Source organism: Sminthopsis crassicaudata, chromosome 2, assembly GCF_048593235.1.
Source record: "Sminthopsis crassicaudata isolate SCR6 chromosome 2, ASM4859323v1, whole genome shotgun sequence".
Lineage (NCBI taxonomy): Eukaryota > Metazoa > Chordata > Mammalia > Dasyuromorphia > Dasyuridae > Sminthopsis > Sminthopsis crassicaudata.
Genome location: NC_133618.1, coordinates 382,774,894 through 382,787,159, shown reverse-complemented (window position 1 = coordinate 382,787,159; position 12,266 = coordinate 382,774,894). Strand labels below are relative to the sequence as shown.

At 36.3% G+C, this 12,266-nt stretch overlaps 1 protein-coding gene across 13 annotated transcripts in view; it reads left to right on the top strand.

The window, feature by feature from the left end:
- Positions 1-5,863: 5,863 nt before the first annotated feature.
- Positions 5,864-12,266, top strand: part of PAPOLA (poly(A) polymerase alpha) — a 68,511-nt gene continuing 62,108 nt past the window's right edge. For 11 of the 13 annotated variants that reach the window (XR_012486624.1, XR_012486623.1, XR_012486622.1 and 8 more), the window contains exon 1: positions 5,866-6,088. Coding sequence is in view for 7 of the 13 variants with exons in the window: in XM_074291350.1 (XP_074147451.1) it covers positions 6,081-6,088 (8 nt within the window). In the remaining 6 variants the exon portion in view is untranslated. Of the gene's footprint in view, positions 6,089-12,266 lie in introns of all 13 variants that reach the window. The other 2 variants (XM_074291353.1, XM_074291355.1) reach the window with 2 other exon arrangements.

The following is a 12,266-nucleotide window of genomic DNA, read 5'->3' as shown; positions in this document are numbered from 1 at the left end:
GGCTCAGGCAATGTCCTGTCTCCTCTCTACCATCTTGACTCTGCCCACTTAACATGGCCATCATTTAGGAAGCAGTTCCTGGGGCCAACTGTTCCAATCAATTACACCAACTTCTATTCATAGGGCAAGCAAGCCAGCCTAACTGACTGAGCAAGGTACTTTTAAGGAGAGAGAGGAATCATTATGCAGGCAACTCCAACTACCACCTTAACTACCATCTCCCTCTGATCTGAAGTAGACAGCCCAGTACTCTCACATTGTTTCAAGTCCAATATCAAATGGTTCTACATAAAAAACTGATAGGATTTTTCCAGTAAAAATTATATTAAATGAGAGGTTTCAATGTGTACTTTGCCACTAAATCTTAAGAACTTTGGGATCTTGCAGCTGAAACCTTTCATATGTGTTGTTTTCTCCATTATTAGAACATAAACTTTTTGGATCATGGACTGTCTTACTTTCCTATTTTTATCCCTTTTCCACACAGTTCTAAGTGCTTAATAAATGCTTCATTCATTCATGTACTGGCAAAGTAATATTTAAAATATTGTAAAGAACAGTCTGAGATTCTATACTCACACAGCCTGACAATTTCCTTCTATCATATGTTATAGTTGAGAAGATTGAGAATAATGGTGGTAACAGATTCAAAGAAAGCTCTGAATTCTCCAACTTAAGGATACATTCAGATAAGTTTAATAATCATGACTCTCCAATTCCTGAGGAATCAAAAAAGTATCTCATAAAAAACTCATCATGAAAATCAGCATGTTCTTAGTAACTGAACAGGATGTAGGATTTTTTTGAGGAGCAATGTACACCTTCCTCTTTAGCCTGATCTCAAAAATTGTTCTGTCAGACATGAAGGACTTCAGAAATCACTTGCAGAAAATGCTAATCAGTAAAAAAAAAAATCATCACTAATATATTCCAGCATGAATGTAGCCTGAGGAGCATGAATTGTCAAGTATGTCTACCCTAGTGGGGGGGAGGGGAGATGTCATCTGGTGATATGAAATGAACATTTTTTTTTTTACTAAGCTCTTTTTTAAAAAAAATAGCTTTTTATTTTCAAAATACATGTAAAGATAGTTTTCAACATTCATCCTTGCAAAACTCTCCTTTTTTCCCCTCCTTTTTTTTTCTCCCTCCTTTCCTCCAGCCCTCTCCCCTAGAAAGCAAGTAATCCAATATAGATTAAACATGTGCAATTCTAAACATATTTCCACATCTATCATACTGCATAAGAAAAATCAGATTTAAAAAAAAGCAATGTTCTCTTGGTTCTACTTATCTCACTCAGCATCAGTTCACATAAGTCTCTTCAAGCCTTTCTGAAATCATCCTGCTGATCATTTCTTATAGAACAATAATATTCCATAACATTCATATATCATAACTTATTCAGTCATTCCCCAGCTGATGGGCATCCACTCAGTTTCCAATTCCTTGCTACTACAAAAAGGGCTGCCACAAACATTTTTGCACATGTGAAGGAAGAACTTTCACTGAATAGGTTCAATTTTTTTCAGCAAAATATGAGGCAAGAGTCTCAGCTCAGAAAGTGGATGAAAGGATGATTTAGTACATTTTAAAGAGGATGAAAAAAATTTAGAAAAACTTATGGTGAGTTGGATTATGAATCTATTAGGGAGGTGTAAAAGGATTGTCTTGCTACAGTGAAGGCTCAGTTGAAATTTTTAGGGGATCTAATCAGAATATTTTCATGATTTTTTTTTAAGCTTTCTTAAGCAACATGTGAATAGAATTAAAGCCAAATAGATACTAGGAGTTTCATAAGGTAAGACTGGCAGAAGCGTAAGGGGACAAGAGATCTGGGAGAAGAAGATATTGTAGAGTTGAACTGGTTCATCACCAATAAGTTAAGATGGGAAAAATGACTTTCAAAAAGTGAAGGACAGAAAAACTGGAGCTCACAGTGGATATGAATAATAAGGGAAAGAGTCGTAAGATAACTGAAAGGTTGTAATGCCAGTAGCTTAAGATCAACTAAAAAAATTTCAGAGTTCATTAATATGGAAGTAGGAACTTTTGTGGGTGATAGCAAGATCCAGGTTATGACTATCTCTGAGTATAACTGAGAAAAAGTCAAGAATTAAGTCACAGAAAATTAATAAATTGGGCAACTGTGAGGTTAGGGGTTTGGAAGGTATATATGTTTGTTAAAGCTCTCTAATATGAGGGCTGGAATTGAGAAAGAAAGAATGACAGAGCCAATCAATTGAACTAGTTGAGCAAGGAAGAAAAAGGTCTGGGAAGCCTATACAGAATCTTGATTGAGTAAGAAATATGAATTGAATGAATATCAAAGGAGAAGAGGTTATCAATAATCGTGGAGTTTGGAGTATCAATGGGAAGCAAAGAATAATCCTCTTCTATCGCTGATGAAGCATTAGTGAAAGTGTAACCAGGATTTAAAAAAAAAATGGCCAAAGTATGTGAGTTATCAGGAAATAGAGAGTTCTCAGTGAATACAAAAAGATGTAGAAGTGGGAAAGGAAAAATTTAAGGTAAAAGTAAAATTTATTATTTATGGAGCTGGCTTTCCAAAGAGCACAGTAGAAAAGTATGGGTAGATCTTGAGTAGGATATTGGTTGGATTGTGTTCGGGGAGATGGGAATAAAGAAGTGGTCAATGGGACGTGAAGAATAGATTTTATTCAGTGATAGCCAAGGATTCATTTGAAACTCAAAAAGTATGACGGGAAACTTAAATGCTAACCACAGAAGATGAATTCAGGTCACTATAGAATTATAGTTGAACTGGTTCATCACCAATAAGTTAAGATGGGAGAAATGACTTTCAAAAAGTGAAGGACAGAAAAACTGGAGCTCACAGTGGATATGAAGAATAAGGGAAAGAATGATGATTTAAATACATGTATATATGTATGTATTTCTTGAACCTTGAATTCTCAAAGACCAGGTTTGATTAAGATCTCAGCTACACTAAACATTAGGCTAAAACTTCCTGATAATTTGAATTATTCCAAAGTATGATAGGCTACATGGGAAATTAGTAGATTTCCTGTCAATGGAAATCTTTAAGCAACCCCTAGATGAACACTCAGTTGTAACATATATTGCAGATCTTTCCTGATTCTTCCAAGTGCTGGCATCTTTCTTTTCAAGGTTACCTTGCATTTGATTTCTTTGTGTCCTGTATATGTCTAAATGTTTCTTTCTTTCTTTCTTTCTTTCTTTCTTTCTTTCTTTCTTTCTTTCTTTCTTTCTTTCTTTCTTTCTTTCTTTCTTTCTTTCTTTCTTTCTTTCTTTCTTTCTTTCTTTCTTTCTTTCTTTCTTTCTTTCTTTCTTTCTTTCTTTCTTTCTTTCTTTCTTTCTTTCTTTCTTTCTTTCTTTCTTTCTTTCTTCCCTTTTTCTTCCTTCCTCTCTTCCCTTTTTCTTCCTTCCTCTCTTCTTTTTCTTCCTTTCTTCTTCTTCTTCTTCTTCTTCTTCTTCTTCTTCTTCTTCTTCTTCTTCTTCTTCTTCTTCTTCTTCTTCTTCTTCTTCTTCTTCTTCTTCTTCTTCTTCTTCTTCTTCTTCTTCTTCTTCTTCTTCTTCTTCTTCTTCTTCTTCTTCTTTCCTCCTCCTCCTCCTCCTCCTCCTCCTTTTCCTCCTCCTCCTCCTCCTCCTCCTCCTCCTCCTCCTCCTCCTCCTCCTTCTCCTCCTCCTCCTCTTCCTCCTCCTCCTCCTCTTTTTTTGTTTAGAGGACCATAATATTGACTCTGGAAGATAACTTCCTCCATTCCATAAGATAGAAGGAAAGAAAAAAGGTTTTTCAGGAAGATATGAGGTTAGCAAGAGAAGCATGCCTATTGAGAAGCTATTAAGAAGTTCAGGGAACTCGTGGCTATGGCAATGACACTACAGAGAGACTGCAGCTGCAATAGGATGGAGGCAAGAGATGCTGTCACCCAAGCCTTCTTCCAAACTATTCAACTATTATGTACCATAGGCTAGGGCTATATATATATATATGTATAAAACTCTTATCTGAATCTTTTATTTTCTTCTCTATTATAATGCTAATTAGTATGGATATACTATCCATTCCTAGTCTCAATAAAATATAAGCTCAATGAAATAATTTGTCTTTTTTTAGACACTAGTTGCTTAATAAATGTTAAATTGAATTGCCACATGGAATTTTTTTTTAAACTTTTTTCCTCCTCTCCAGAAGACAAAATTGGTAGTAATAATGCAGTTTCAGAGAGATAGATTTTGGATTGCTTTAGGAGAAAACTTCCTAACAGCATTGTTCAGGAGAATGAGTTAATTCAGGAGTTAAACTCCCTTAAGATGAAGTCTTTGGGCAACTTGGCTGGATAACCATTTAATTAGAAATAATATGCAAAGATGACTTCTAAGATCTTACAAATCATCTTCATGATAACTTATAGAATCATAATTTTAGAGCTGAATGTCAATAACCTAGTTCTTAGATAAGGAAACTGAGTCGTACTAAGATTAAATGGGCCCAAGGGCTTAAGGCCTGTTAGTGGAAGAGCTGGGTTTTACACTGATTGTGATTTTAAATACAATGCTCTATTATATAGCCACAGTAAGTGACACTTTAAGAATAAGCATAAAATTTACTGATTATAGGATAATCAGCTTGATGGTTCACACATTTTTTTTTTCCATTTCCAATTTGAGATGCAGGGTTGTAACATCCAAGTGAGGACTTAAAACAACTTTATGTGGCCACCCCAGCTGTCTTATAGTACTTGATGAATTGTTATGTGGAAGAGGAATTTGATCAGTTGTTTTTTGATAGAATAAAGAACAATAAGTGGAATTTATGAAGGCAAATTTCAGTGTAATTAATAATTGTGTTGGGTATTTTAAAGAACTGGGGGGAGAGTCAGGTTCCAGTCTCAACGAGTTTTTCTGACCTCACTTTCCTCTTTCAAGAAAGCAGCAGGACTGGGTTAGATGATCTAAGTATTTTCCAACCTTAACAATTTCTCATTCTGAACTACCCAAAAATGGAGTGGGCTGCCTTGGGGCTGAGGAATTTCTCCTCACTCTCGGACTGATTCAGGAAGGCAGAGTTTAGCACTGGACAAATAGAGTTTTTTGGGAGTTATATTAATTATTTACATTAATTGAATTACAGAACTGTGTTTAGTTGGGGGAGATGGATGAAGGACATCGTAGAAAGGTCATTGACAAGTTGTGGAGTGTCCAAAAAGAGTCTCAGACTAAAGGAAACTTGAAGGAAGAGACAAATTTAGGTTTCCTAGAAGGAAAAACTTCCTTAAAAATTGTACTGGTCCAAAAGTGATTTGAACGGCCCCTCTGAGTGAGCGGGGAGTTTCCCAACTTCGGGCAAACACCGGGGAGGCTGGAGCGGCTCTTTTGAGCGTATGGACGGACGGTCCCGGCGCTCTCCTTCCACTTCGAGATTCCATGAAATCAGATGATTTAATAAAGAGACGGCGCACAAAAACCAGCCACAACTCAGGCCACCGAGAGATACGGGCCAACGCAGCCCCAGGCGCCGGCACGGAGCGAGCCTCCTTCGGCGGTCTCTAGTGGGGTGGGGGACGTTTCTCTCAAGGCCGGACACCTCACATCGAATCTCTCTGACCACCTCCCGCCTCTTCCTACACCAGCGATCCAAATGGGCTCCGGCCCAGTGACGCGGCGGGCGTCCGAAAAGTGAGGTCGCTCTAACCCTGGATAGAAAAAAAAGGATCGGAAGTAGGCCGGGTGAGACTACTGGGGTTGGGAAAAGGACAGGGAGAGCAATCGGTTTATAAGGAAGAAAAACTACAATTCCCGTGAGGCAATGCGAGTCCCAGGGTTGGCTGGTACGCAGGCGTCCGCAAGGCGTACGTGGGGGCGTGAGTGGTTCTAGAACGTTGCTGTGGTAGCGCTCGGGCGCCATGTTAGGACGAAGGGGAAGAAGGAGAAGCGCTTAAAGCGGCGGGCGCGGGCGCGGGAGTGGGGTTGGAGCCAGGGCTGAGGCGACCCCCCTCAGCAGATCATGCCCAGGGTGCCTGTGGCGGCGGCTGCGGGGGGGAAGTGACTGGGCGGTGCCGGCGCGAGGGACGATGCCGTTGTAAGTCATTTCGATTCTGTTTTTCAACCTCCCCCCACATTCCCCTCCACCCCCTTCTAAGACACACACGGTACAGGCCCTAAGGGGCCTAAGTGGAAGGGAAAGAGAAGGTGAGGCCGACTTCTGGGAGGGAGACTTGCAAAGAGCCTTATCCTCTCTTGTTCCCTTCTCCTTCCTAACACCCCGCCTCCCCCAAACTCCTTCCTGGCTGGGTCAGGGGAGCAATTGGGCTGGGGGCCTTCCCCTTCCGGGAGGAGAGGGAGGAACCTGCTTCCCCACTTCCCCTTTGTCCTCCCCCCAACCCTCATCCCCTCGAGTTTTGGCCCTGGAAGGAAATCGTCCACAATTTACGTGAGGGTCTTGATTGTGTTCTCTTCCAGCTCTAGGCTTTTACATTTCCTTAACCTTATTTTGTCGCGTGACTGGAAATAGCACCCCAGTCCTTTTATCGAGCAATGACCAGCACTTTGATTCTTGTGATTTCTCTCTTCTTCACTCACACCTTTTCTTGAACAAGAGTTCATGGTTAGTCTTTGGCATCCGAGTTCCAGGCTCCAGCCCCTCAGCACCTTTTTTTTTTGTTTTTGTTTTTTCAAACTCTTGGTTTTTCCTGTACCTTTCTATCTGCAGTGAAAGGGGCTGTCCCTTCCGGAAGAGAAGGCACCAAGCTTATTTGAAGCCACGTGAATGAGCAAATGGGTGGGGGGAAAGTTGGGAAGTTGGGTAACTAAAGGTGTAAGCCGTGCTACTCTTTATTCCTTAACTTGCTTGGGATCCGGTACCTGGGGGGAGAAGGGGAAGGGAAGAGATTGCCTGCCTCTTTCTGCCTAGAGGCTGAGACTGCTGAGTACATAAGGATCGATCCCTTTAGGCCTCTATTCTCTACTTTGCACCTCTTCGAAGAATGTTTTTAATTCTTTTTTTTGAAGAATAAAATACAATGATAGAACTATTATGTTTTTCCTGCTGCATTGAAACATGATTGAAGTCTTAATAGTGAGATTGTATTTCTTAAATTTTTTGAAAGTTTATGTGTAAGAAAGAGGAACACTAATTTCAGATCAAATGTTTCATAACTTAAAGCATTAAATTTTATATCCACATTTTCCTTTTTAATAAGAATATTAATTCCTTGTTGGAGTGCACCTAATGGTCGTTTAATGCATTTGTATTATATGTGTATCAGGTCCAGTTTGAGACTGAATTTGCCAGATTATTTAATAACAGCAGCAATTTTTTGTTTTACAATCTTTTGTTTTACAAAAGATTATTTAAAAGAGCAAGTGTATTAGATGTGATTAAAATTTGTATGTAATTTCATCAGTATTGTAATTGAAAGGTATTTATTTCTATACTACAAAATTCTCTATAAAGCTTTGAGTTTATAGATATCCTATTATCTGAGTATTAATTTTTAAATAGAATGATTTGAAACAATTTCACAATATTTTTATATTCATCAATGATTAAAAGAAACCCCAATTGTTTGAAATGGATTCTTGTGCCTTCATGTCATTATGGTTTCATTGGATTAATTGTATTAGAAAATTGGTTTATCCCATTAATAATGGACATTTTAATTGATAGAAAATGTATCCATTTAAGGGTGATAGTCTTAAGAAATAAAGTAATAATTTGTGCTTTATGTTTTTTTAGAGACTGTCTTATCTTTGTAGCTTGATAAAGTGACAACTGGACTGGCAGTTAAGATTCCAAGCTCTGCTACTACTATTACTGATAATCTTCTGTTTCTTCTTTTGTAAAACATAACGGTTGGATACATAAACACCAAGATGCCTTATAGCTCTCTGATTCTGTGGCTTAATTCTATTTTATACTATTTGATCGGGAAGCTATAATTTTCCATCATAGAATATGAGTTGACAGAGACTTCTGAACCAGCCTACTACAAACTATTATCTGATCATGATCTAAAGATTACTTGCTGAGAAGTTCTTTGCTCTAAAAACACTTAATAACAGAGAATTTGCTACTTTCTGAGGGTACTTTTGGGTAGCTTTTTACTAATAATTTTTTTAGGAAATTTTTCAAACCAAAATTTTTTATAATTGCTTCTAGTTAACAGATAATTGAATACAACTATCTCATCCTTCTCTGGGTCAAATAAGCACCTTCACTTTATTCATCCTGTTCTGATTTCAAGGCTCTTTAACCATCCTTGTTGCCTTTTGGACAGTTGCTTAGCTAATTCTTTCCTAAAATGGGAAAGCCAGAAGAAAACACAATGCTTCAGATATGATCTGAACACATAATTTAAAATGTACATTTAAAAACTTTCAAATCTAAGATTAAGGTAGCCTTTGGAGCATATACAGAACTCCACGTAGCCAGTCAATTGAATATAGACATGCTTTTTTTTTTGAACAATATAGGCTGACTATAGTCAATAGAGTACTGAGTTCACATCCTGACTAGTACTTTTTAGCTCTGTGACTGTATAATTAGAAAATTCATTTAATCTTTCTGAACCTTAGTTTGCTAATTCATAAAATGAGCTAATAGTTGAGGCACAAAACAATCTAACTATAAATAGAGCTATCATTAGTTCCACAAACATTCAATGTCCATTATGTTAGACATTGGCAATTTCTAAACATAAGACGGTGATTTTTTAAAATAACTTTGTAAAAACTTGTATGGGAAAAATCCTAGAACTAAGACCTGACCTTTTTTCTATTTTCTATTTGATTCTATTGAACTTTGGGGGTCAAATCATTGTTAATTTTTGTAGTCCTTTTTGTGTGGTCTTGAATGTTGAACTTTTTGTATGCTTTTCCCAGTTTCACTTTGAAGATTAATGCAGGCAATTTTTTCCTTTTTGAAGATAGAAAGGATAATTTCAGAATTAATTGAAGTTTTTAAATTAGCTACTGCAATGTGTATATTGTCCAATTTTGTGAATTTACACATTTCATATAAATTTTCTCAAGACCCTTATAGTATGATTTTGTGTGGTTTTTTTTTGGTGGGGGGAGCTGGAAGAAATTTAAACCAAATAAGTATAAATTTTTGTATTTTCATTCTTTTTTGTTGACCTTTCAAGGGAAAAGTTTTCTAGCTAAGTTCCTAAAAACACAAGTCTCACATATACATAGTGCTTTAAAATTTGATAGACTTCACTTATAATGACTTTTGGTAGAATAAGTATCTTCATTTTGTGGATGAGGAAACTAAGACTCTAATAGTCTAATAGTGACTTTTCCCATGATAACATAACTTGTAAGAATCTTGGTAGAAGTCAAAACTTAGTTGACTTCAAATCCAGCACTATCTATTTAATTCAGTTAAAATTTGCTTTAATTATTTTGAGGCAGTTTTATAAATAAATAGTTTTTGCAAAGGTAGGTAATTGGGTTTTTAATTTTCTTATTTTTTCTCATTGGTTACTTCAGTTAATAGATGAGTGATTTTTTGAGTGTAGATGTGAGTACTGTGGATATTCTTTCCAATGTTGCAAATAAAGGACCCTGAGTGACTTAGAATCCAGAACCACAATCCTCCTTATTTCCTTTAAATAGCAGTTCAGTAGTAGATAAGAATGCTGAACCTGGTGTCCTGGAAGATCTTTGGTCAAATCTGGCCTCAAACACTTGCTGGGCAAGCTAATTAACCTCAACTTGCCTCAGTTTTCTCAAATGTAAAATGGGGGCAATAATAACACTGAAGGGTTGTTATGAGATCAAATGAGATATACAAGTAAGTTATTAGCAAAGTTCTTACAAATAAGTGGCTATACAAATGGCTAGCTATTATTATTCCTATTAACTCGAGTTTCTTGATTTAGGTTTAAAAAAACTCCACAAAACTAAAATGTGACTGAAGATGAGGTCCATTTGTATAAGGCAAAAAATGGTTACATAATGTCCTCTAAAAAACCTTGAGATTCCAAATATCTCCAGGTACAAGTGTATTCAGTGGAATTATCATTTTTGTTCTAGCCCTAAAAGTGTCTGTTTTCCTTTTGTGTATAGTGTTTTATTTTACCAAATGCATGTAAAGATAGTTTTCAACAATTCATTTTTGTAAAACTTTTGTGTTCCAAATTTTTCTTCATCCCTCCCTCTTTCTCCAAGACAGCAAGCAATCTACTAGAGGCTAAACATATGCAGTAATTTTAAGCATATTTCCATATTTGTCATATTGTGCAAGAAAAATCAAAAGGGGGAAAAAAGCAAACAAAAAAAGGTGAAAATACTCTACTGTGAACTACATTCATTCTTCATAGTTCTTTTTCTAGATGCGGATGTCATTTTCCATCCCAAGTCTATTAGAATTATTTTTAATTACTGCATTATTGAGAAACTCCAAGTCCACCTTAGCTGATCATCACATAATCTTGCTATTAGTGTGTACAAAGGAGATTAACTTAAAAATGCAGAGATTATATTGTGGCTTTTAGTAGAAATATATTGTCCCCCTTTTTGTTGTTTTTTGCCTTGAAAATGATTAAAAAATAATAAAAATTCAGATGCTTTAAAAAAAAAAAACAACAAAAACTTGGGTTTCATGTTGGGTTTCTTTTGCCTTCCATGTCATATAGTACCTTTCTTTTGCCTTCTATGTTAATATTATTGTTCAGATTTACTTTACCCTGAAGGACTAAGTAAATTCTATATACAAGAGTCATTTATAAAAATTTAAAATTTTTAAAAGGTAATACAAGAGGGGCAGCTAAGTGGCAGTGGATAGAGCACCAGCCCTGAAGTCAGGAGAACCTGAGTCTAAATATGGTCTCAGACATTTAACACTTCCTAGCTGTGTGACCTTGGGCAAATCACTTAACCTCAATTGCCTCAGCAAAAAAAAAAGTAATACAAGAATAAACTGGATATGTTCATTTGTGTAGCATGTGGTTGGCTTCATTAACAAATTATGTACTTTCTAGATTGCTCATTTATTTTTATGAGCCATTGGTTTGCTCTGAGTTTCAGGAGTTAAATTGTTCTTTTTACTCATTTCTTTTATCTAAGTTTTGATTCTTTTAAAAAGTTAGGCTTTTTTTTTTTTTTTTTTTTTTAACTTGGGACATATCTAAGGGGGTGAATAATGGCCTTGGCCATCCACAGCTGTCTCAGTAAAGGGGCAGTGGCTTCTCAATTCTGGTAGTCTAATTACTCCTTTAGTTCTTTCTTTTTGCTTTTGGACTGAGGAAGCATAGGGAAAAGAGAATTCTACTTTTTTGTATGTGTATGTAGAAGTCTAATAATATCAGATATTTAAATTTTTTTAGATCAGAATTAGAAAGGCTGGACCTATGCTATTTCTCATGAACAAAATTGCTTCTATTGCCTATCTATTTAAACCACAGTGTCTTAGTAAGTATAGATGGGAATGTTTTTTATTATTTTGCCATTTATAATATCAATGTATAATCCTTCCACTAAATGGAAATTGAGACCCATGAAGAGTTCCTTTGGCACTAAATACATTACTTGGTAAGTAACCTTCTTTTGATAAGCATGCTTGGTCTTAGTTGCTATCTAGATTCATAGGTAATTTTTAGTTTTAGTTTGGTAAGACCTATACTTTGAACTTTAGTTTGGTAAAAACCTATACTTTGCCTGGAATAGCCTTGGAGAATCCATGGTAGCCTCTATGTTACAGTCACTAGTATCTTCTTCCTCTCCTAAATGGCTTATATCTATCTTTTATATTACTATATAGTTAATCCTTTCCCGTTGTGACTCTCCCTATTGCTGTTTCAATATTTTGCTGGTGGTTTGGGGAGTTTTGTGGAGCCCTCAGATGACATACAAACGCCAGCAGATGACACAAACTTAGACATATATAATATATATACCATTATTGTATGATATCAACATTTTATCTTTTAATACCATAAGTATACTCAAATTTTACAATAAGGTACTGTAAATACTCCATAAAAGGAAAAAAAAAAAAGCATTCAGAGTTCTCTGTTATGAAGGGAGGGCCAGAAAATTTCACAATAGATTTTTCATGTTGTTAGGGGCACTGTACCACAAACCCTCGAAATTTGGAAGGGATAACTATGTTTTCCGTGGCTAAATTGTAAGAGAAATTAGGACTTCCACTTTTGTCTTTGTATCTCTAGCACAGTAACCTGCATCTAATAGGTGCTTAATAAATTGATTGATTGAATGAGGCATTTAAATAGAGCTGAGCAGGCCAGATAAAT